This window comes from Pithys albifrons, chromosome 2, assembly GCF_047495875.1.
Source record: "Pithys albifrons albifrons isolate INPA30051 chromosome 2, PitAlb_v1, whole genome shotgun sequence".
Taxonomy (NCBI): domain Eukaryota; kingdom Metazoa; phylum Chordata; class Aves; order Passeriformes; family Thamnophilidae; genus Pithys; species Pithys albifrons.
The window spans coordinates 113,324,710-113,348,248 of NC_092459.1; the positions used below are offsets into that span (position 1 = coordinate 113,324,710).

The following is a 23,539-nucleotide window of genomic DNA, read 5'->3' on the forward strand; positions in this document are numbered from 1 at the left end:
CTCCTTGCAACAGGGGAGCTTAACTCCGAGATAAAGGATTATCCAAGTGGATGAAATTTTCACTCTTTCACTCAAGTGTGTTCAGAATTATATCTAAAGCTACAGCAAATTAATTTAATGGGTCATTTTGAGGAGCAGAAGTCCTTTTATAAAAATCTACAGAAAAATAGGGCTCCTCTAAGCTCTTTGCTGTGAAGGTCATCAAGCTTTACGAATTCTTTATGCCTATGGATTCCACGTGCCAAGAGATTCTTTTTCTGATAGCCCTTTCTACTGGTTTATTGAAGACTGATGCAGGATCAGGCCCCTGTGATTATGCAACTCTCTTGATCTGCATTACAGTAGTAAACAAAAGTTTAGTCACTGTCTTCAAAATGAGATGGATTGGGTCCCTGAATGAAGCATTTTTCCAGGGGCACCATTCCAAGCTTACCTTCAGGTATCACAAATCTAAGGAAATCCTGTGGGATTGTTCACAGCCATGACTCAATGAGTCACTGAGCTTTAAAAGGAAATTACAACTTTCCTAACACAAAGAATTGACTTCACGACACCTGACCCTCTAAGCCAGGCACTCCCTCAAAAGGCTGTGATCCTCGTCCCACCAAAGTCCTGGGCAATCTCCCAGTGGCTTCAATGAACAGCTCTATATTAGGGAACTGATTCAGGCCCAAAGCAAAGCACTGCCTGTAATTCTGGACTTTGGCACACTAAATGTCTGTAATGGCTTCGAAGGTGGATGTGATCTAATTATGTCAGAATAGGAAGATCAGCAGGAAGTAACTTTACGCAATGTAAAAAGTCCAGTGCCAGACGTTGGAAAGTTCTCCACCAGCCACAAAGGAAGACGCGTTGGCTTCACACTAGTGAGACGTGCAAGGAGAGCACTGCAGCAGGAACTGTACATACACCAGTCTCAGGCTACTCAGAGCAACTCAATTCAGGCCCCCGTGCATAGGCAGCAATTTGTACACTGGTGTGTACGCAATGAAATGCCCAGCTGGTTTTCAGTGCTGCCATGCAATGGTTAAAGATCTGGCCTTCAGAGCCCAGCAAAGAAAAGCAAGAGATGGGACTTCAAAGGTGAAATTCTGGACTAAATAAGTTAAGGGGATTTTACTGCTGACCTTAATGAGGCCAAAATTTCTTTCAGGGCTGCAAAGGACAGGGTTTGCAATGCACTTCTGCACATGACTCATGCTCTGCCTTGCTTTACCTATCAGTAACACTCTCCATCTCAAGACATTGCAAGGCTTAATTCATTAATGCTTGCAAAGCATTTTAAGTTGTTGGACAAGAAATTCTGTTGAAGGGCAGCTGCACTGCTGAGTCACAAGCACTGTGGGAACCAGAACTCTGGATTTCCTAAGCACTGGAGTCAAACAGGTGGAGTAACCTTTAACTGAAAGGCCAACTCTAGACCTGCCCTAAAGGTACAGGGCATACCAGCAAGCAGCAGGGTATTTAAAGGCCCAGAGGAGTAGATGTGTGGTACCTGGGAATGAGTAACATTTAAACAGGCTGTGGAGGCTAACCAACACCCACTGGAAAAAAAGAAGAGAGGCACTGGTTCTTGTATCACCAAACTGCAGCCACATTGTGGATAAAACAATGGTTTACCAGCCTAAGAAAAGTTAATTATTCCAATAAGGAACAACCAATACTGCTGGAACTTGGGGGCCGAATGAGGCTAGAAGGAGTATTTGGCAACTGTGCACCTCATGGCCATGCCAAAATTGCAGGTATGTGGTTTGTGACCCCAAATGGGAAGTGATCTGCAGGAGTCTGATGGAAGCCTGAGGATGGTTCTAAGGTGAGGGGCACAAATACCATCAGCTTCACAGCCTGAGGCACTCTGGAATGGGACAGAACTCACCACAGCCAAGAATGGGCATGTGCCGTGCCTTTGCCATAGGAAATGAAAACAAAGAATATAAAATCAGGTCAGAAATCTTGTTTTCCTCTGTAGCACTGACTCTGATGTATAAAATTGATATTCACGCATCTGCTGTGTTAGATCAGGGTGGAATAGGAGATCAGGTCATAAGAATAGCTGTGCTGGGTTAGACCTAACACCACGTAGGCCAGGTTCCTGTCTCCAGAGCCCCAGAAAGAAAGGGACAGTGACACAGCAAGTTCCCAGCACAGTCACCCAACTTCTAGAAGAGCAGTCCAGGGACTTCCCAAAACAGAGACAATGTTAGAGGTGGGGTTTTTGGGGTTTTCTTTACTTGTTCAATGCCCCTTTGATGTGCAGTTCTTCCTCTGGGAACCAGTCTGCACACTTACTGCCACTGTGCAAACTGCGGTGCATCTCGGTGCCCTGTGGCAGGGAGTCCACACACCTGGCTGTTTGACTCCGGACCCTGTTCCTGAAAGGAAAGGACATGTGAGGTGGAAAAACCCCAGCACTCCCCTGGAAGCCGGGACGAGCATCTCCAGCGCGGAGAAGAGGGTCCCTGACGGAGTCTGAGCATTCCGCCATCACGGTCTTCCCGGGACTGATCAGCCGGGATCTTTCCTCCCACCTGAAGCCCGGGAGGCCGTCGGTGGTGCTGCCTTGTATAGGAGAGGGAACACCGAGTCGCACGGTGGCGACTGCCACCTCGGCTTCCCTCGGCAGAGCCGCTGGCCAGGGCTGCCTCAGCGTTCCCTCAGGGAGCGCCGGCCCGTCCCCTCACGGAGCCCCGGCCCGCTCTCGCGCAGCGCCCCCGCCCCGTCCCGCCTCAGGCACCGCAGGGCGGGAAGGGTGCCCGCCGCCAGCGGCCCGGGGCAGGGGGAAGTTTCCACATAGCAAAAAGCGCCCCTAAAGTCTTCATTCTTCTTTCACTCAGCTCCGAGAAGGCGAGGAGGAGAGGAGGCACGGGCACCGGCGGGCAGGCCCCATGCGCGTCCCCTCAGCGAGCCGCGAGGCGGGAAGATCCCCCGGCCGCGAGCGCCCCTGAGGGAGCCCCTGAGGGAGCACCCGCCCAGTGCGGCCCCTCCCGCCCCAGGTAGCGCTGGAAGCACCTGCGGAGCGGCGCTTCCCCAGGGACGGGCCCTGGGGGCAGCCGGGGCGCGCCGCCTCCCTCAGGCAGAGGTGCCGCCACTGCCGCCCGCAGCTCACCCCGTGCCATCCCTCCTCCTCCTCCTGCCGGTACCTGCCTCCCCCTACCCGTGCCATTCCCCTCCTCTGCTCCCTCCTCCTCCCGCTGTCCCTCATGCATATGGATGGGCGCATGCGCCCGCTGCCCTGGGCTAGATGAAGCGGAGCGGCGGCGGCGCTCGCAGACGGGCGGGCGGCTGCGGGGCGGTGCGTGTGCTGCATGTGCGTGTGTATGTGTGAGTGTGTGTGCGCGTGTGTGTCTCGGGGGGGCGCGGGGCTCCGCCGCAAGAAATAAAAGGATTGGGATAATAATCGCAATAATAAAGCAAAACAAAAAACAACGAGAAAAAAAGAAAAGAAAAGGGAAAGAAAAGAGGGGAGGCGAGAGAATAAGGCGGATAAAAGGAGGCCGGGCTGCTTTGCATTGAAGAGCGGGGCGCTATTGAAAGCGCTTGAAAAGCGGCGTTGTCCGGCGCGGGTGCGCCTCGGTATATTAGAGCGGGGCGGCGGCGGCAGCAGCGGCGGCGCCTCCTCCTCCTCCTCGTCCACCACCACCACCTCCTCCTCCTTCTTCTTCTTCTCCTCCTCCTACTCCCTGCTGGCCCAGCCCGTCCCGTGCCGACCCGGAGCGAGCGGCGGCGGGCGGGCAGCGCGGCGGCGGGCGGCATGCGTGCGGCCCGGCGGGCGGCGAGCTCCGTCCTCACCCTCACCCTGCTCCTGGCGCTGCGGGACAAGGTACGTACCTGCCAGGCCGTGCGGGGGTCGGCGCTGCTCTGTCGCGGTTGCGGGAACGCGTGCTGAAGGTCCCGGACAGGCGTTCCTGCTGCTCGTAACTTCTCCGCGGGAGCGCTCCTTGCAGCAAGGCTTCATTCCCTGGGAATAAGAAATACAATTACTACAAGCTGCGAGGATTTCCCCCCCGAATTTACTTATTTTTCTCCCTTTTTATATTTTTATTTTTTTAATAACCTAATTGCCGCACTGCTGCGGTGATAATGAGCAGAGTCTGGGTCCCAGCTGGGCAGCTCCAGCTTTTCCCGGCTCAGCTGCACCTCGAGGAGCAGAGGGGTTGTTGGTTGCCTTCCCAGGGTGTGCATTGGCTGCATCGTTTTGTTGGGTTTACCTTCGCCTATGCACCCTTGGCTTGCTTTAGTTTTATTTCCTAACGCTTTGAAATCCATCCTCACTCTGTTTTTTCGGAGTTGGCACTTGGGGTTGTTTTTTGGCATTAATGGCATTGTTTAGTTGGGGTGATTTATGAACCCCTCTCATGGATGTCTGATAGGGAAAAGCCTAGAGTGGTTGGCTTTGTTTTATTTTTAATATTACGTGTGTGCTTCTTGAAAGCACACTTAAAAAGACTTTCTTCTGTCTGCAGAGTTATTGTAGATTGTGTTTGGGATAAAAAGGTAACTGTCTGTTTTTTCTTGTTTCTCTTTTTTTTTGTTTGTTTGGGGTTTTTCTTTTTTTTTTCCTCCGGTTCTTTCTTGGGATTAACAGGTGACTTTAGCGTCGGGACAGTTCGAGTTGGAGATCTTATCCATGCAAAATGTGAATGGTGAACTGCAAAACGGAAATTGCTGCGATGGCACCCGAAACCCAGGAGATAAAAAATGCACCAGAGACGAGTGTGACACCTACTTTAAAGTTTGTCTGAAGGAGTATCAATCGCGGGTCACTGCTGGCGGTCCTTGCAGCTTCGGATCCAAATCCACTCCTGTCATCGGAGGAAATACCTTCAATTTAAAGTACAACCGGAATAATGAAAAGAACCGGATCGTTATCCCTTTCAGCTTCGCCTGGCCGGTGAGTTACGTGGTCTGCCCTGGCTCTGCCTCTGTCGGACGGTGCTCTTTGAGATGTCCTTAGTGTTAGAGCTCTAACCCCTTGTGCCAGCGGAAGAGGGACCGGGACTGGGGAGGGGACAGGCATCTTGGCAAGAGTGGCGGGAATCCGCAGCACAGAAATGAGTAAAATGTAGTGGTGTTTTTGTTTTTGTTCCCTGGGGCTCACAATGCACAGCCTGTTAAATTTGAAAGTCAGATGTGCAGTGAGGGGGATCTGAATGGGTCAGGGAAGCAAACCCAGTATCTCTGCACTTTACAGCATGAATAAGTCTCTTGAGATTTAGAAGGTCAGAAGTTCATTTTTTTCTTTTTTCTTTCTTAACCAGTGAAGTCTTGGGCTTAAGCCAAAAGAGCAGTGGGTTAGGGGCTGTAGAGGGATCCCGTGTGAAAAGTGTGTGTCATAGCTGGCCTCCTTCCCTGGAGTGTGTTTGGGAAAGCTTCCTGCTTCTCCCAAGGGGAAATGAAATCTCCTTGCGCTGATCAGTGTGGATGGGAGCTGCTGTTGCTGCTCTCGGTGCAGTAGTTTTCTGCTCCCTGGGAAGCTGGATGTGTTTGAGGTACTTGCAGACTCCAGAAGGTAAAGACTGAGAAAAGCCTGGCCTTAGCTTTAGATCCACTTAGCTCATTCCTCCCCACAGCACACCTTTTCTGGCTACCTGCCTCTGTGGTCCATGGGTTCTGCTTCCCTCTAGTTGTGTGCAAAACCCTGTGGCTCACGGAGGTGGGGTTGTGCCAGGCACTCTTCCAGCGTTGTCCACTCTAGTAAATGCTGGTCAGCCCTGCAGAGCAGAGAGGTGGAGGATGGGTGACCCCATCCTTCATCATCGATCCTGCTTTGTTGTTGGCCATGGAAAGAACACTCACTTAGGCATCAGTGCTGCTTGTTTCTTCTGGGGTGCTCAGGAGAGTTGAAGCTCTGGTGGTCTGCCCTGCAGAGGAGCCCTCAACTGCCTGCACAGAAACCAAGGACCATCTTTCCAAAATGGCCATACCCGGGACACACACACACACACACACACACACACACACACACACACACACACACACACACACATGCAAGGCTCTGGGGCTGCAGGATTTGTGGGCATGGAAGAGTGCCATGGCCCTGGATGGCAGGAGGTGCCCTGTTTGCCTGTCTGGCAGTGCTGCATGCAGGCAAGCAGAAACTGAGGGTAACTGATCCGAGGGGCTCCCATGCACAACAACAGTCTGGCTTTTGAGGTGGCTCGCTGGGATGCTGCGGGACAAACACCAAAAGCTCCTAGATTTCTGCTCCTAAAACTTTAATATTTAGAGATCACCTAGGAAACAAAACTGTTTCCCCCCCCACGCCCCTTCTCCAAAGGCGCTGAGCAGACAGTTTCCCAGCAAGTGCCTTGGGATATGTTGATGCTCAGCAGTTTTTTCAATCCAGTCATCCTAACCTGGATGCCTAAGGTCATTTTTGCGAGGGGAGGAGGGCCCGGACGTGCAGCAGGGAAGGGGTGAATCTTGTTTCCTATCCTCTGCCACTATCCCTGCTGCCGAGGGGGAAGCATGGGGAGACTCCGCTCCCTCCAAAGCTTGGCCCTTCCTAGTCAGATAAGGACTGGTTGCTGGGAGGGCCCCGACTTTTTTAATCTGGGGGGGAAAGCGCGCCCCAAAAGCATTCCTTCTGCAGTTGTGGTGTAGACACCCACTTTGTAGTCCTGCCGCCAAGTGCTGCAGGCAGCCATGTGTTCTTGAAATGTCCTGTGCTGCCTCCTACCTGCCTCCTCTGTCAGTTGTCACTTCTGGAATATCGAGGGCTGAAGAGGCACAAGGGAGAAATTAAGTCTCCGTTTTTAAGGAGATAGTATTACAAAGTACAATAGCAGAGTTAACAAAAGTATTCTCTGTTGGAAGTACAAGTCCTTCCTTTCTTTCTTTCTCTTTCTTTTTTTCTGAACATGAAATGAGATAGAACTGTTATCAAATATGCCATCAAAGGGATAAAGGGCTTTGTAAAAATCTGAGGTATTTGAAGCTCTGCCAATGGCTCTAGTGCTGGTGTTGCAGATTTTTGACTTTTTTTTTTCTGAAAAGTCAGGTACATCAAGAATTTCTTTTTTTAACTAGCCCCCTGCTCTGCTCCCAGTAATTCAAGTGCCTTGAATCTGAAGATATGTATATAAAAACGGTGTGAAAACTGAACATGCTCCTTCTAACCCCTCTCTTCATAGGCCTGGGAAGGGGAATCTGTGTAGAGGGTGGGTTTGGGGGGGGTGGGGACCCTGGGAGAAGTTTCCTAAGCTTGCCTGCATCTTAGTAAAGAAATGCTCCCATTGTCCTGCTGAATCTAATTCAGCACTGGCATCCTGGAGAAGCAGCAGCAAAACTCCAGTGCAGCCTTTGAAAGGTGTGAAACTTGACAACGTCAGACACCCTGGTTCAAAAGCTCCAATATTTGGAATAAACTCTTGCTTATTCCCATGCAGAAATGCACTTTTTGAGACTGATGAGAGTCTGTTTGCAATTATCAAGCCTGCCCTCCCAGCTTTAGCTTGCATAGGACACAGCTTTTATGCTAGCCATTGTGACTTCCCAATGGCATTTGAACAAAAGAATATCTAATGTGGCAAAGCTCTTATTTGGCCTAAAATCATGTACACAAATAATTTTAAGCATTTTCAAAGCTGTACATATAAAGTAGGAAACTTAATTAGTCAACTCAGATCTGACGCTGAAATTTCAGAACTTAAAAAAAAATTCTTTAGGCGGGCAAATACTGTGGACTGTAAAAGCTTGAGGTTAGCATTGCATTTACTTGTGTGGCTAATCATGAGAGATTTCTGAATACTTTCAGCTGAAAATTATAATAAAGGTAATAAGAGCAAGACCAAAATGTTAATCTTACTGCACTTGAAAATTCATGCCTGTCTCTGAATACGTATTGTTTGTGTTCTGCTCTCTGAGGGAAGGTCTTCTTGGATGATCCAGCTTGAGTCAGTAACATTAAGGAGCCTCGTTGCCTTGGCTACTTTTAAAAAAATAATTAAAAAAGCCTCTTCCCATGTCAAGCTGCCCCCTTATGCTGTTTGTGAAAAATAGTTGTGTTGCATTAGAGGCCTTTATTCATCATGTGGGAGAGGAAGGAGAGAGAATGGGCTGCTTTAAATGCATTGTTAGAGTGGCCTTGTAGTTGTAATGTAGATTTGAAGTGTCAGAGTCTTATTAATAACTTATGTGGTTTGCTCTTGTCAGTTTTGATATGTACCCCTGTGAGTAATGGGTGTGGAGATGGTGGGCCATGAATTAATTTAAGTGATGGGAGGTTTGAGTAAGTTGCTAGGAAACGGGGCAGCAGAGCCACTGGAGTGGATCAGAAAGCTGCCCCTGCAGTAGCTGGTAATTCTTCAGTAAACTGAAACAATAGTGATGATGATTAAAAAAATAAAAGGCTCTTAGGCTTCCTTCTTGTGTTCATTTTGAGACTTCACTGACTTTCTTGACAGGCAAGCTTGGCTTTATGAAGCCATATAAAAAAGCCTGGAACAAAAGAATTTCCATGTTCCACTTGTCAAAGTCTGTCTCAACAAGTTTTGTTTCATGGCAGACACATGCTCTTCTCTGACATCAATCAGATTTCCTGGCTTCTCACAGAACCCAAAGTGTGATGTGTGCTGTACCTTAAGGGAGCTGAGCATCAATTAACTAAGTAAAACTGAGCACCAAACTTGGCTTTTATGTAAAGAAAGATCTTTTGGGGGTTTGGTGAGACTGAGTAAGGAGGTCAAACTTGGCAATTCCTTTGGTATGTGTAGCTCCAATTTCAAACAGCTTGTTTATCCTGAAATTATGATCCTTGTAATTATTTAATATTGGGGCCAATTGTACCAACACACCAGGAAACAACTGAGGTGGAAAAAAACCCTCCAGCATCTAAATGAGTCTAGCAGAAAACACAATTAAAAAGAGTTTTGAACATCTTGTTTCACCCTTATGCTAAAAAATAAAAGTCAGCCTTTCCCCTTTTTAATGACAGACCTTAGTGCTGCTGGTTCCTGAAGATGCAAAACATGTTTTCTGGGTAGAAAGAGATAATGAAAGAGTTTTAGTGTTTTTTAAGCTTTGTGAACTTCTTCCCCTTTGTCTTGATACAAAAGGCTTCCAAAATACCAATCTGCATCTGATATTGAAGTAACAGCCTTTTGAATCTGAGAGAAAAATATCACTTCATTCTACTGCCTTTTTTTTCCCTTTTAAGCTCAGTATGTCACAGTCATCAGACTAAAATTTGGGGTTTGATTTTCTTTTTCTCTTCCTCCAGTGAACTTTTTGAAAGCTTGTAGAAGCAAATGGTAGATATTGTTTGAGCTTTTCTCGAAGAATGCAGGTTAAGTCATCTGGGAGCATGGGCAGATCAGAAGAAACTTTTACCATAGTAAAATGAATATTAATCAAATCCACACTGTCATTTATTACTGAATTAATAATTTAAGATTAAATCTTCAGCACTCAAAGTGCAGTGTTTTGCCTCGGATTACTACCCAACATGGAGCTGGGAGTATTAAGTGACATCTGAAGCATCATTAGCATCACAAGGCTGGTTTTTCCCAGGACTGCAGAGAAGTGATGCATCCATTTGGAGTTTTTGGACTTCTTACATGTTCTTAGGAGTTACTTATGTTCCACCCAGTTCAGACCTTCATCTTCATGGTAAATCCATTTAACTATATTACCATAATATGTCTAAAAATAAATCCTCATTCTGCCTGCTCCCAGAATTTTTGTTATTATTATAATAAAGGCCTGCTCCAATTTAACTTCAGTGGCAGCTGGATTGGGCCTGGCACTGAAGCTTATTCCTAAACTTTCTCAGACTACATCCATCCAGCACTGTCAGCTTGTTTATGCATCTGGAAGTCAGCATGTCTGAAAAAGAATTGCATAAAATTGATGCTTTATGCTTAAAGTTGTAGTTCCCTCAAGGAAACTGCTTTGCTGTGGGCTGGAGACTGGGGCAGAAGGGTCTGAAGCTGGTGAAGGTGGATCTGAGCATTTATTTATTCCAGCTTCAGCTCCTAATGGAGTTCTGATGCCCTGCAAAACAAAAGCCTTAAGCTACAGTTCTTAAAAGTATTTCTCTATAGATAAAGTATCCCTGTTTTGAAACTGAAACTAAACTTGCCTTTGAATTTCTGTAAATGAATAGAAGTTTTCTATGTTAATTGACTCAGTTCTAATTATTTAAGTGGTAACCCATATGCCTTAGCACAGGGAAAGATGTCAAAAGTAGATGCTGTTGCGTTCATTTCTTATCAGTCTGTGGAGCTCATGGTTCTGTGGTCACTGTCCTGCAGCATAAATTACACCCATTATTCTTGTAGTATTCAGAAGAAACTGCAAAAAGTGGATAGAAGTGGTTAAAGTGGTTTGTAAATAGTCAAACATCCAGAGTCCTTTACCAGCTCAACCCAGTTCTTAGGCACTTGGGTAAATAAGTAGAAAGGCTTCTTGTTCAGGCTTGCTCCATGTGAACCTGACTGTTTTGCTTGGCTGGCTACTAGGTATTCTCTCTATTAACCTTGCCACCCTTTTGTAACTGGTGCATTTAATTATCAGTGGGATGCTTTAAACAGGTAGGGGGACTGATAAGAGCAGGTAATCTGCTTGTTGGGGAAGCTTGAAAGCAACCATTGACATTTTGGCCTATCTGCTGCTCTTTGACAAGTGGGGCTCCGTGAGAAAATAAGTCTGTAACTAGATAAGGTGTTGATTAAAATGCTGCTGTTGTGTGAAGCACCCTGGTAGCTGAGATCACTTAAAATCGTTAATGTAAAGAAGAAGAGAAAAAAAAGGGGGAGGGGGGGAGTGCTGCTATACTTTTTTTTTTTTGGAGGAGGAGGGAGGACCCCAAGTCTCCCCCCCTCTGCCCCAGTACATTGTTCCATTAATGCATGCTAGTTTTATGATTGGAATACATTGTAGTCCGGCCACCCAGACAGAGGCATTGACTGCTAATATTAACCAAGAACAATGGAGTGGCCATACTGACTGCAGTGAGGATTACAGAACATAATGGGGCCTATCCAAAAATAATGCTAATACAGGACAAGCAACAGGAAGCAGCAGTAGACTCAGCATTGCTCGGCTCCCAGACAAACCATGGACTTACTTCACACAATGGCAACTTCAGCACATTATGTATTCACAGGATACTCATTATTCCAGCAGGCTTGCCAGATCAGAGATCAGCCTGGTTTACTGGATGCTTAAGCGTATGCATAGTTTGGATAGCGGTACTTTTGTGTCCTTCATCATTTGGCAGGAGGGTGGCAGTTGCATTGCAGTGAAGGTCTTGACTTCGTTTACTGCCTTGACTTGTGCCAAGGCAGGATGGGGGGGGAAAGTCTCTCCTGGAAGCCGCTGATACAGTTGAATCTGTTTTCGTGTCTTCCCCTTTCTGAGGCACTGCAGTGTTTACCGGCACTGCCAGCAGCGAGGGAGCTGCTCCGAAGGAAGGCTGAGGGAGCAGCATGTGCTGTGTTCCTGTGTGAGCACATTCTGATGAGGCTCCTGGCTGTGCTGCTGCTCGGGGTTCAGCCGAGCTCTCAGCGTGACATGGGCTGTGTTTAGAGACGTGCGACTGCGGAGCAACAGCTTTGTAGGGTGTTGCCTTGTCCTTACGTAGGCTGTCCTCAAGGAGAGCTTCCTGATGATGTTCCATTTGACAAAAGGTTAAGAGGGTTAGGTGGGTTTCTTCCTTTTCCAGAATATGTTCGTATGCCCTCTGGATGAGGAACTGGTTGCCTTTAACTCCTGTGAAGGGATATTCAGTTGTCAAAGCTGCCTGTGTGACTGTGGTGTGTCTGTGGAGCACCATCCTGACTTGTCACGGGGTGGCAGGGGTACTAAGTGAAAGTCCTGCAGCTGTTTAGAAGTGTGTTTGTGACTGGCTTTAACCCTGCCCAGAGCTGCCCTCCTCCCTCGCCCTTGGGCACTTTGGAACATGCCTCAGTTTCCTTGTTCCCGCTCTCACCCCCTTCCAGCTGCAGGGAGGAGTGGTTGCCAGAGCTCTTGGCAGTGACTGTGCTGGCCACCCTCGCTGGGATGCAGACAGGGTGTGATGTGAGCACCGCTCTCAGACCGGCCCTCACAGCTGTGCGGGAGAGAGAGCACTGCGGGGCTCAACCTGCTCTCCTTGTTCCGCAGAGCACTCTGGAGGCAAACTTCCCACTGCATTTGTCTAGTCATGGTTTCACATGCTCAGCAAAGCTCTTGCAAGCTCTAACCACAAGGACAGGAGGGAAAGAAGTTTGACTAGTTAGTTGCAAGCTCTTTAAAAAGGAGGCCATCCTTTCACTTACGAGCTGGATGTTTTAATCTGGCTCTGTCCCAGTGACTTGCAGAGTGCCTTCAGAAGGCAAAGTACGAAAGCACCTCTTTTGGGTGGATGTCTGGATGAAGGGAGGGAAGAAGGTAATTAAGCAGAGAGATTTAAACACCTTCTGCTTACCTGGAGCTGCCAGCATTTCATTTAAATAACCAGAAAAGAGGTTATATAGCCCTTTCAGACCCTTAAAAGGGGTGATTTCTGATGGATTTCAGGGTCTTCGCAGTCTTTGGAGTTGTATTATCAATGGATCAAGACTAAATCATGGTGTTTCCTCATTAAAGGAAATGGCTCTTGTACATTGATGCTTGCTTTGTTTTTTGGAGTATGAGCTTGACCATTTCCATCCTCTCCTAGCTTAACTCACAGGAGTTTTGCTTAGATTTGGCCATGCTGACTCGCAGTCCTGTGGGCTGATCAGGCTGTGGATGTTCTGCAAAGTGTATGGACTTGCTGCTCCTTTGAAGCTGCCTTTCCTCTCCAGCCACAATCCCTGCCTTCTGGTCAAGCTCAGGTTTACAGTGGCTAATTGGGTGTGACTCTGGAAAGTTCACTGCTGCCTTGTTGCCAAGGACATTGCTTTGATGGAATAAGGTGCATGATGTGGAATTCTTGTGTCTGGATATATATATTTATTCAAAGATGGGCAGAGGTCATCTATGGGCATGGGAAAACTTAAACCTCCATACTGTAAGCAGTCATTCCTGAGATATCTGAATCGTTGATCTATAGAGTGGGGATGATATGCACTTGTAAAAAATCTCAACAGTGCAGCTTTGCACAGAACTGCATTTTTGGGGGGGTGAGGGAACCGGCTAGAGGTATGTGATAATTGGATTGTTGAGGGGCGCTTGTGAGCCTCTGGGTGTCTGTGTGTCTTTTGTTTAAAAGTGTCCCATCTGGAACACAAAGTCTTGGGTTTTTTGGATTTCTTCCCCCTGCTGAAAGAGCCAAAAGATCAAATGCCATTCTTTGTATCATCCCTTTTCAGAACAGGGATTCCTCATTTAAAATATTCAGACGAGGTGAGAGGGGGCACATAGAAACAAGGGAATTGCTGGGGTGGGTCTGTTCCCCTGGCATTTTGCTTCCATCCAGATAAGCAGAAGCATCTCTTCTCTTTAAACAAACTCCTGTGTGGTGTTGGAAAGTGGTCACACAAGTATCTAGCAACAGTAGCACTCAGAATGAGGATTCAGCCTTTCCTTTCCTTAAGGGCTAGGTGTGTTGGTAAACAGTCCTGAGAACCAGCAGGGAACTGTTGCTATGAGTTTAGACAAAATATCTTCCAAAACAATTATGCAAGGCTGAAAGGAAAACATCCTTAACTTTATTGGAAGTAGTGCTGGTTGGCATAATTCATTCTCTATATCATAATATTTTTTTCAAGCTTGCAGTAACATGTTGTGCTTGTGCTGCTTAGTGTTGGTAATTAAACCACTGAGGAAGCACTCAAGATAGTGCAATCTGCATCTGTAATATGGCTCAGGAGTTCTATTCTGGTTTTGTTTGGTTGGTTTGGTTTTCTTTTTTACCACTGACCTGTGTAAGGACTTCTTAAATCTGTTTTAAACAGTGTTAGATGACCCTGTTGTGTTTTATTTTATTTTCAGAGTTCCTTTAAGGTTGTCAGGCTTGGTCTAGGATAGTAACAAATCACTTTTCATGAAATATTAACCAAAAATGATTTGGGCCAGTGGAGCCTTTGCATAGAAGTTTGGGAGCATGTCTTGGCTTGCCCAGCTTTGCTTACTTTTGGAAGCATTTTCCCACAGTTATCAGTGAACAGAATGGAATCCAGTCTGCTTTGAATATGGAACATATTTAGGCTATATTGCAGGCCGGTGTCTGTCACAAACTAGGGTTTCATTCAGAGGCTGCATGCTGTGTCCAGTCGTGAGAAAGCAGATTGCTCTGCGCCTTCTCTTCTCCCCCCTTCCCCCCCTTCTTTTTGTTTCCTCTCCTCTCAGGGAATCTGAGGTCTGCCTTGCCCTTGCACCTTGTAGCAGCTCAGCCCACTCTCAGAACTGCACTTTGGTTCCTGTTCCAGAGAAGGTGCTCAGCACTGCAGGCAGAAATGAGCAGGCTGGGACTGAGCACACATACAATTAAGAAGAAATAAACCTTTCGATGCACAGCTGCTGTGGCAAAGCATCCAAACCCTTCACAGAGAGTTTTTGTTCTATTACTGTTCTACTCTCCAAAAAGATGTTACATTTATTGCCTTATCTGTAGTTATTATTGTACTTTTTACTTTTTGAGTCACATATATTTATCTTCAGCTTTTTTTTTTTTTTGGAAGGGAGGTGTTTTGTTTTGGTTTTGAATCATTGTGTAAGTTTGGACATGGCTGGCTAAATGGCAATTTTGAAAGATACAGCTTGGATAATAATATCTCGGAGAGAGCTGGAGGAGGAGAAGATGTTTTAATGGCTCTTGTTCTCAAGTTAGGATTGAAGATAAAGGTGGCTTAGATGTAATAGCTGGCGTCTTTCCAACCCGTGGAGTCACTTCAGTCAGTTTATGCTTATGATTATTATTGCTGGAGTGCTCATTGGCAGCTCGGAGCATCTGTGACTGTGACACGGGGTGGATAGCCATGCTTTCCTTTCTCTGCCCTTCCAGAGAGTCTGATCTTAGCCTTTGTTTTACAATGCTTCTCTCTCACCCCACCCCCTTCCCACATCCATCAGTCCTTCCCTCAGTTACCTGATACTTGTGGGAGCTGCGATGGCCCCCATGCAGACAAAGCTTTCAAAGGGGGTGCTGAAAAGCAAAGTCCCTGGGGACTGCGCTGTCAAGGCAGGGCACAGTAATCTTAGCAACACTTCTTGCTTTCAGGATGGCTGGGGGAAGGGACGTCAGGACTGCTGTTCTGAAACTGAAATTCTTTTGAAGCATTTTTTGGAGAGTGGGGGTTGATTTGGGGTTTTGTGGAGCTGCTGTGCTGTCCCAGTGCTTTGTGACTTCCATGTGCAATTCTGTCACACGCGTTACTGCAGCCACAGTGCCGTGTCAAAGGCTGTGCTTCCTGGTTAAGTACGTAAGATGCTTTAATGATGACAAAGATGAGCTATCCAAGGTGAAAGGTCTTCTAAGTCAGACTGGATAAGGTAGCTTACAGGCTTCCAAGAAGTTCATGTTTGTCTCAAGTATAATCTTTTACCTATTTATATATTCCACTTTGGGGCAGAGACCAGAATTTTTCTTTTTAATGAAAATTGTTGGGGATTTTTTTTCTTGTTTTTTTTTTATCTGAGTCATGTGTGGCATTGAAATTAACTCTTATTTCTCTCTTGCAGAGATCCTACACATTGCTTGTTGAGGCATGGGATTACAATGATAACTCCACGAGTAAGTATTCATTCCACTGGTTTCCTTAGTTGGACACCTGTTTTCCACACATTGAAAGGCCTCTGGTAGTTTAACCAGCTTGCTGTGAATTAGAGCATGGGGAGAGGGAAAAGTTCTCCCCTAAACAAACTGGAGCAGTTCCTCCAGGCTCTGCAGCAGCCTGTCTCCCTTTTTGCCTGCAGAGGGTGAGTGGCTTACTCACCTGGGCACCAACAGTTTCATGCCTAAAAATAGATGCTGTTAATTCCTTCTTTCTCCTTAGGGGGAATAAAAGCCAAGGGATTTATTCAGGTTTCTTTGTTTGGATTTTTTTTTTAATTAGGAGTAATATTCAGAAACCTAATTCTTGTTTTCACATGAGACCTCTCTATAAACTGTGTACTTTGAAAATTGAATGTACTGCTTTAAAAAAAATAGAAAAATGTAAAATCTCCATAAGACTTGGTACAGATATCCATCTAATGACTGTAGATGACAAATAGGAGTGACTACCAGGTCTTCCTTGGGTATTGGATGTCTAGGGATTTATATTCAGGGGCTGAAAAATATTTACCAAGCAGTACCTGGTAGAGCTGGCTGGAAATCAAAGGTGGGAATCTTTCACCTGCAATGGCTTTGGTGGTTTACAGAAATGTTCTGCAAAGCTTTTCCTGTTGACTAGAGGAAGCTGCCCAAAGTCTCTTGGCAAAGGAGCTGTTCTGCTTTTTGCCTCTTGTTACTGAAGGAGGTGGGCAAAATTAGCTGTAATTTCAGTCTCAGGCTTTAACTGTGTGTGGTAAAAGCCACAGGAGAGAGTATGAATCTGAACTCATAAAGCCTTTTCCTTAGACCAGGAAGCAGCAGCACTATGGCCCATCTCACAGCAGCTCCTTGTAGTCCACTTGGGAATGCCACGTGACAGCCAGGCAGGAATGAAATGGGCTGCACACCTCTGGAGAGGAAGGCCTTGTACAAAGGTGCCCAGTGCTGTGCTCTTCATGTTTCAGTTGGTGAGGAGTGCACAGCTTGGAGTGGCCTGTGAGTCTGGGAACCTTTCTGTGCACATCTGTTCTTTATATTTACTATTTTTTTTAAACATACATGGGATGTTCTGTTAGTTCTTAGTTCCAGGAGAGCAGTTGTCCATTGCAGTTGATAAATGTGACCTGTCAGGAGTGGCCTTAACCAGCCACATTCAGCACTGTTGGAGTACCTTTGATTCCATGCTCTGCCCCAGTCATGGAGCAGGGGCTGGGAGATTTTGTGGAGACTTCTATGGAGTGTTTTATAGAGGAGAAGAAAATAAATGCTGCAGCAGCAGCATTGTATTACAAATGGAAGATGCCTGAATTCAAAATGAAAGTCATGTTTATAGTAGGATCTGAGAATTTTTTCAGACCGGGTCTCTGCCGCTTTACTATTATTAGAGCTCATCTTTTTTCATGAAACAACTGCATTTCCAAAGCTGCACAATGAACCCTTTCTTTGCTTTCATGTTCTGGAAGTACAATTGTCTTCAGACGAAACTGCCTCATTTCTCAGCAGTGCATTGACCAAGTGCAGACATGTTCTTGCATATGTTCCTGGTCTGCGTTCCTGCACTAGCTTTGCTGTCACTTATCCATCTTTGGGTCACTTCAGTCACTGCACTGCACAAAGCTTTTCCTTTGTGCCACATTGCTTGACTTACAGGCAGATTTCTCAGAGCTGAACAGTAAGTCTTGAAGAACCAGTTAAGAAAATTATTAGAACTAAACAGTTGTCATCATATAATGTGATGAGTGTTTTTTTGATGTGCAGGATTTTCTTTTACCATAATTACCACTGAATTGTAAGGACCCTATGAGAGCTCTCAACAAGAACAGTGGGTTTAGTAAGCTTTGTGTAACCTCTCAATAGCTCTCCATCCTCTGATCAGTGCAGTTGTTAGGAGATCCTGGAGTGGATGCTTCCTTCCCCCCTCTACATTCCACTCCTCCTACGTTCCCTTTACCACATACTCTCTCTTGTCTCACTTCCAAGAGTGGCTTGCAGTTAAATTCTGGCCCTGTTGAAGCTGATGAGAATTGTGCTTTGTTGGAGCCAAGATTCAACTCAAATGGTTTTTCTTACTCTGCTTCTTGTCTAGTTGCCATCTTGCTACTGTTGCTTCATACATAAAGCTAATGGGGCTGACATTGCATCTCAAACTATGTCAAAGAGCTATTGTAAATTACTGGTATCAGTTGCATGTGAATTCCAGTCGGGCATAAGAGACTTCAGCACAATGTAAACCAAGCCATAGCTGGAAGTTGTCTGAAAGAGACTTTCAAAAATAACTGTGGTGTCCTTGGCCACCCAAACTGCTCAGAAGAGTCTGGGCTGGGGTTTTTTTGTTGTTGTTTTTGCTTCCTGATGCTGCAAAGTTCAAATTGTCAGACAGTGGAGCACTGAAAAGCGAAGGTGGGCAGTGAAAATCTCATTTCTTTGTGCCTAAAACCTTTGATACAGTTGCCCACTGAATAAAAAGAGAGATTAATAGCTTTGAAGTGTAGCAACAAGAAGTGAATGAAACCACCAGACTCTCTGGCAGTGCAGAGCAGCAGCTCAGGATGTACAGAAAGCCTCTCTCTTCCACTTCATCAATTCCTAATGGGTTAATGCTTTCTCTAACCTTTCTATCAAAGCACGGAGTTCTGAGTCAGATGATGGCAGGGCAGTTCAGAAGATCCCTTTCTCTCAAGCCTGCCTGGCTGCTGATTTTTATTTACTTAAGCAGTCTGCTGCGTTGGAATTGCTTCCTATAAAGCTTAAACAGTGGTTGGTGCGGGCTGAGAAGGGCAGGGTTGTTGCAATGCCTCCCCTGGAGTCTGGGTCAGCTCCTTGTGTAAGTGCTCACCAACGGGTGGGAATAGGCAAGGGTGGAGAAAGGTTTGTACAAGAAGGAACATGCCAAGGCTTCATTGTGAAAACTCTGGGTGATGGCTAATGGAAAGGGATCTGACACCTGGGAGACCTCACCTGAATTTGGATGGATGTGTATTTGTAGTGTGTATCAAAGGGAAGGCATTTTATCCATGACCCAGAGGGAAATCGCAGCTGGGTTTCATCTGAGCCCATATGAAAAAATGAAATCCAGTTGACTTATTAGGGTGTTTCCTTTTGAGTTCAGCCTGTGGTTAAGGTCTCCAATGAGACTGGTTGGGCTGAGATGTCACATACAGCAAGGACAAGCTCCATAATGAGCTGGCAGATAGGAGAAGAATGGAAGAGCAGAGACAAGAGCAAAGATCCCTCTTTCAAGGCAACTGCCTCTCTGGTGCCAAGGACTGAAATAGCTGTCAGTGGTATGTTCCCAATGGGAAACAGGAAAAGACTGGAAGAGGAAAAGTGAGTATGTGTGTGGGGTGTGTGTGTTGGGGTTTGCAGGACTGAGTGTCATTCCTTTTTTCTTCTTCCACTTACGGAAGAGAAGGAAAGAGTTGTTTTACTCCCAAGAAGCAGGATGTCTTTGTGCACAGTCAGTATTTGGGGAGGTGCCTTCGCTCTCCAGCTGTGCTGTGGAGGGGCCGAGTCCTGGCAAGTGCAGCAGAGCCATCCCCAGCACGCAGGAGTGGAGCTCTAATTGCCAGACTGGCCCCATTCAAGACGAGTAGATATGTATCTGCTTAAGTGCCTCTTAGAATTAGTCAATAATCTTGCTGATGAGATCTCAGAGCTTTACACCTGCACATGCAGGACATGATACTGCTCTGGATGTACCAGTATGGAAAAGTCCTTAGGCATCTACATTACTTCTGAATGGGATGTAAATTAATAAAGGCCTGACTGCATTTGAAAGTCTGACACACAGATGTGGGGTGGGGGCTTAGTGCCAATGAATAATAAAAACTGATTTAAATACAAAATATTAGAGAACCAGAAATACCAGAAGGTGAATAAGTTGTTGCCCTTAATTTCACACTGTAAACACTTGATGAATGCTGTAGTCTCAAGCCATGAATGCCCCCCAAAATGGGTAAATGCTCCTGATGTCTGTGTATGGACAGTCTTCTGGGGCTGTGCTGTCATTCAAAGCTGCAGACAAGCAGGATCTAGTGGGGCATCGATAATGGGTGTCTGAGGGTCGAGAAGCCTGTTGGGAAATTCTTTTTGGAAAGCTGCAAATCAAAGGTCCTTAGCAATATATTGAGAACAAGTTTTAGATTAAAACTTGTCCATGTGTCATCTTAAGGTTTATGTAGCAACTTCATTAGTCTTCAGCTCTGCCTTGTGTAAAATTCCCAAGTGTTCTTTTGTAGTTGTTGGGAGAACAAGCTGCACACCAGTAGATTTTAATTCTTAACACTCAGATGTGCCAGTACTTCACACACTACTTTCTAACACATCATTGGCAAACTGCCCTTCTACCTAAAATCCTTCCATCGCTGGATTATGCTCCTGTATGCTTATTGTTGGGTTTGTACTATGTCTGTGAGGATATTTTGGCTGTTTTATGATAAACTTTCACTCAGCAGTCAAGTGCTGGCTCGCAGCAGGTTGTAAGGCAGTGTCAGATCGTTTAAGTCACAAGACCTGGACTACAAAGTGAAATACCACAGATATATACAATGTTCCGAGCTACTGTGAAATATTATTACTTCAGGCCATAATTTAGGCCATTGCAGAACTCTGAAAGCCAGAAGACTTTTGCTGGAACTAAATGTCAAGTGCAAAGCATAAACTCTGAAATGCTCTGTAGAGAGAAAGGGAATCTGTAGCACATAGATACAGTAGTTTGATTTTCTGCTTTGAGCCCTGGTAGTCTTGAATTTTTACTGTCAGCTGATACCTGAAGAGAGACCTTCCACGGTACTCTTCAGCCAAAACGTGGTGAGATTGCTGATGTCATCTGAATGCTGGAGTTGCCAGTTTTCAATTTAGTGTTTGCACAGAAGGCTGCAAACCTTCAGTGTGTAGACATGGCTTTATTAGGCTATTGTGGTGTGATGTTTTTGTAAATATTCCAGTTGAAAACAAAACTAGTGCCATTAATGGAGAAGCAGGGAAAACCACATTTTGTACCAACCTATTGGAGCTGGAAGCAAAAGCAGCTGAATTTTCTTTAGTCACAACTGTATGATTGTCATTGGATGCCCTTACACTGCAAAAGGGATGAGTGATTGGCAGTAACTGAACAGTCTCTTTTGATTTCAGGCTTTGTTCAGTTTGATAACGCTGCATGCGTGTTTCAGTTAATGGTTTGTAGCTCCAGGGCAGCCTTATCTTACTCTCTAAAGCAGAAAATTAATAAAAGAAGTGGCTGCCTCAGAGAGTCTTGCCTGTGAAGCTGGGGAGCGGTGATGTGGGAGTTGATGATACCCAGCCCAGGCTTTAACTCTGACATCTCTCCTACTGCAGATCCCGACCGCATTATTGAGAAGGCATCGCACTCTGGCATGATCAACCCGAGCCGGCAGTGGCAGACTCTGAAACACAACGCAGGAGTTGCCCACTTTGAGTATCAAATCCGTGTGACTTGTGCAGAGCATTACTATGGCTTTGGCTGCAACAAGTTCTGTCGACCAAGGGATGACTTCTTCACTCACCACACCTGCGACCAGAACGGCAACAAGACCTGCTTGGAAGGCTGGATGGGACCAGAGTGCAACAAAGGTTTGTGCCAGACGCTCAGCCCCAGGTGACCAGTGGGTAGGGCTTGAGGGCATCGCATCCAGGGTGCATTCAGTGGTCAGTGAGTGCAGACAGTGGGACAAGGACTGACAGGGCAGCGACCAGCTCTTCACGTGGAGAGCCAGGGGCAGGAAAACATGAGTTTCTGCTTTGTGTTAAAATCTCAGAGAGGTCTGACGAGTACTGGGCACTTAGCAGATGTGTTCTTTCTCTGATTACCCACATCTTTGCCCTTGGGAAGAAAACCCAGCCCACTGACTTCAATGGGAGTTCTGCTGCTGACTTCAAAAAGGATTTCCCCTTTGGTGCAGAACTTCAAGACAAGCAGGAAGGAGAGACTTGTTTTAGAGCTGACCTGGCAAGTGTAAAGCTTTGGTGTTTGAAAAGTCCCAGGCAGTTTCTTCTACCTGAGATCATGTTGAACATGTTTATTAGGGAATGGCAACTTCCTAGGCAATTTCAGACGGAGAAAGCAGAAGTTAGGAACAGACTTATCAGCATGTCTTGCTGACCGAGTTTTACCTCCACTTTGAATCAATCCTCATATTAATATCCTGCATGTCCAGAAATATGGCCAAAACTAAATCCAGAGTAGTAAAAGCTGTTTTGAATTAGATGTAGAATTAGAAAGACTGGACCGGTTCACCTGCAGAAGACAGAGAAAGGAACCCTGTAGACTCAGTGACCTGAGCTCTCCTGGGCTGGGCTGGTTCCACCTGCACAGAAACAGCTCTTTGAGCAGCACTGGGTATGATTCCTCTGCAAAGCCAGAGACGTAGGTTTCCTATAGAAAGAAAAAGCTGATATATTTCCTATCACAGAGAGTCACCCCCCTTGTTTTCCTTCCTGTAGTATTGATAGGAGAGACTTGTTAAAACCTTGGCTTTAGTAGCATTACAGTGGTGGTTAGAGATTAAAACATTCCCACGAGTGTGAAGGTGCCGGAAGCAGCAGCGTGCTGATACTCTTCTTTTTTTTGTTGTTTTACCAGCTATTTGTCGTCAGGGATGTAGCCCCAAGCACGGCTCTTGCACAATTCCAGGAGAGTGCAGGTAAATGCTTCCTATCCCTCCTTGTTTCCCCCCACACACTCCTTCCCAACTAATTAGACAAGTGATGCTAAACACAATGGGACTGGGGAGGGAGGGTGTTTGGGGAGTTGTATTTGTGACCAAGGCACATTACTCATGCTGACTAGCCCAGAATAAGAGGGGAGCAGGCTTTTAATGCACTGATAATTTTAAGAAGCTTTTGGTTTGTGAAATGGTGGCACTGGGAGGGGAGGGGAGTGTGGGATAAATCGTGCGAATGCTGCCTAATGAGCACTAACTAATTGTTTCTGCATAAATAGTGCAAATGTTTTCTGGGTATGTTTTTTCCTACAGCCTGATTAATAGGCTTTTTCAACCCCAAGCTTGAAGTACAGTGTGGCTTTTCTCTCCCCTTCTCCCTTTCACTGTTTCCCCCTTCTTCCCTCCCACCCCCTGGTTTCTCCCATCAGTAGCCAAAAGTCAAGCATTCTTTAGAATGGGATTAGTGAAATCTCTCGGTTCCTTTACCATTGAGAGCGGGCTCCGAGTGCTGAGAGGTTAATGGCTGGGATGAAATCTTGTCAGGAGGCTCCCATGAATGCTGAATTTTGCTGCCACGCTTTGAAGTTCGTTCTGTCCTGGCAAGGAGACAATGAAAAGCAGTTTTGATCCATAACCCAACAACTAAATATTTGGAATGCCTTAAAATGTGCAGCATATATTCACAGCACAGGGAAGTTTTCTCCCTTACCCTTAGAGAGTTAGTGGATGTTAAATGTGGATATTGTTTATCAACAAATAGTTCCAAGCTGCTGCTTGTAACCCTTTATCACATCTGCTTGCAACTGAGAGCTGAGGCTAAAAAAGGTTGATCCTGTGTAGGAAGGTTAAAAGTAATGTTTGGGTATTCATGACTAAGACTCAGAAGTGTGAAGGAATAGAAAGTAATTTTTCTGCCTGCCAAACATGTTGGTGTGTTCTCTGTTGCTGGAAATTTTTGCATGAAGTGACCTGTTTAACGAGCTGGAGTTCAAACAGGAACTAGAGCTGAGGTGTGTGACAGACTGTGATAGAATTCAGCCTAGGTAGCCACAGTGGTTAGTCTGTTCTCCTGTCCCTGTAACTTATGCTTCAAAACAAACAAACAAACAAAAAATCATCAAGGAATAATCTGACAGCGAGGTAGGAAGTAACTTTTCATCCTCACCAGATCCGTGGCAAAGTGAAAGTCGAACTG

General features: G+C 45.9%; 1 protein-coding gene across 1 annotated transcript in view; it reads left to right on the forward strand.

Annotated features, from left to right (window-relative positions):
* The first annotated feature begins 3,251 nt into the window (after window positions 1-3,251).
* Window positions 3,252-23,539, forward strand: part of JAG1 (jagged canonical Notch ligand 1) — a 35,385-nt gene continuing 15,097 nt past the window's right edge. Inside the window, exons 1-5 of the mRNA XM_071582122.1 lie at window positions 3,252-3,820; window positions 4,586-4,891; window positions 15,589-15,640; window positions 20,999-21,253; window positions 22,263-22,323. Coding sequence (XP_071438223.1) covers window positions 3,752-3,820; window positions 4,586-4,891; window positions 15,589-15,640; window positions 20,999-21,253; window positions 22,263-22,323 — 743 coding nt within the window. The 5' untranslated portion in view covers window positions 3,252-3,751. The remainder of the gene's footprint in view (window positions 3,821-4,585; window positions 4,892-15,588; window positions 15,641-20,998; window positions 21,254-22,262; window positions 22,324-23,539) is intronic.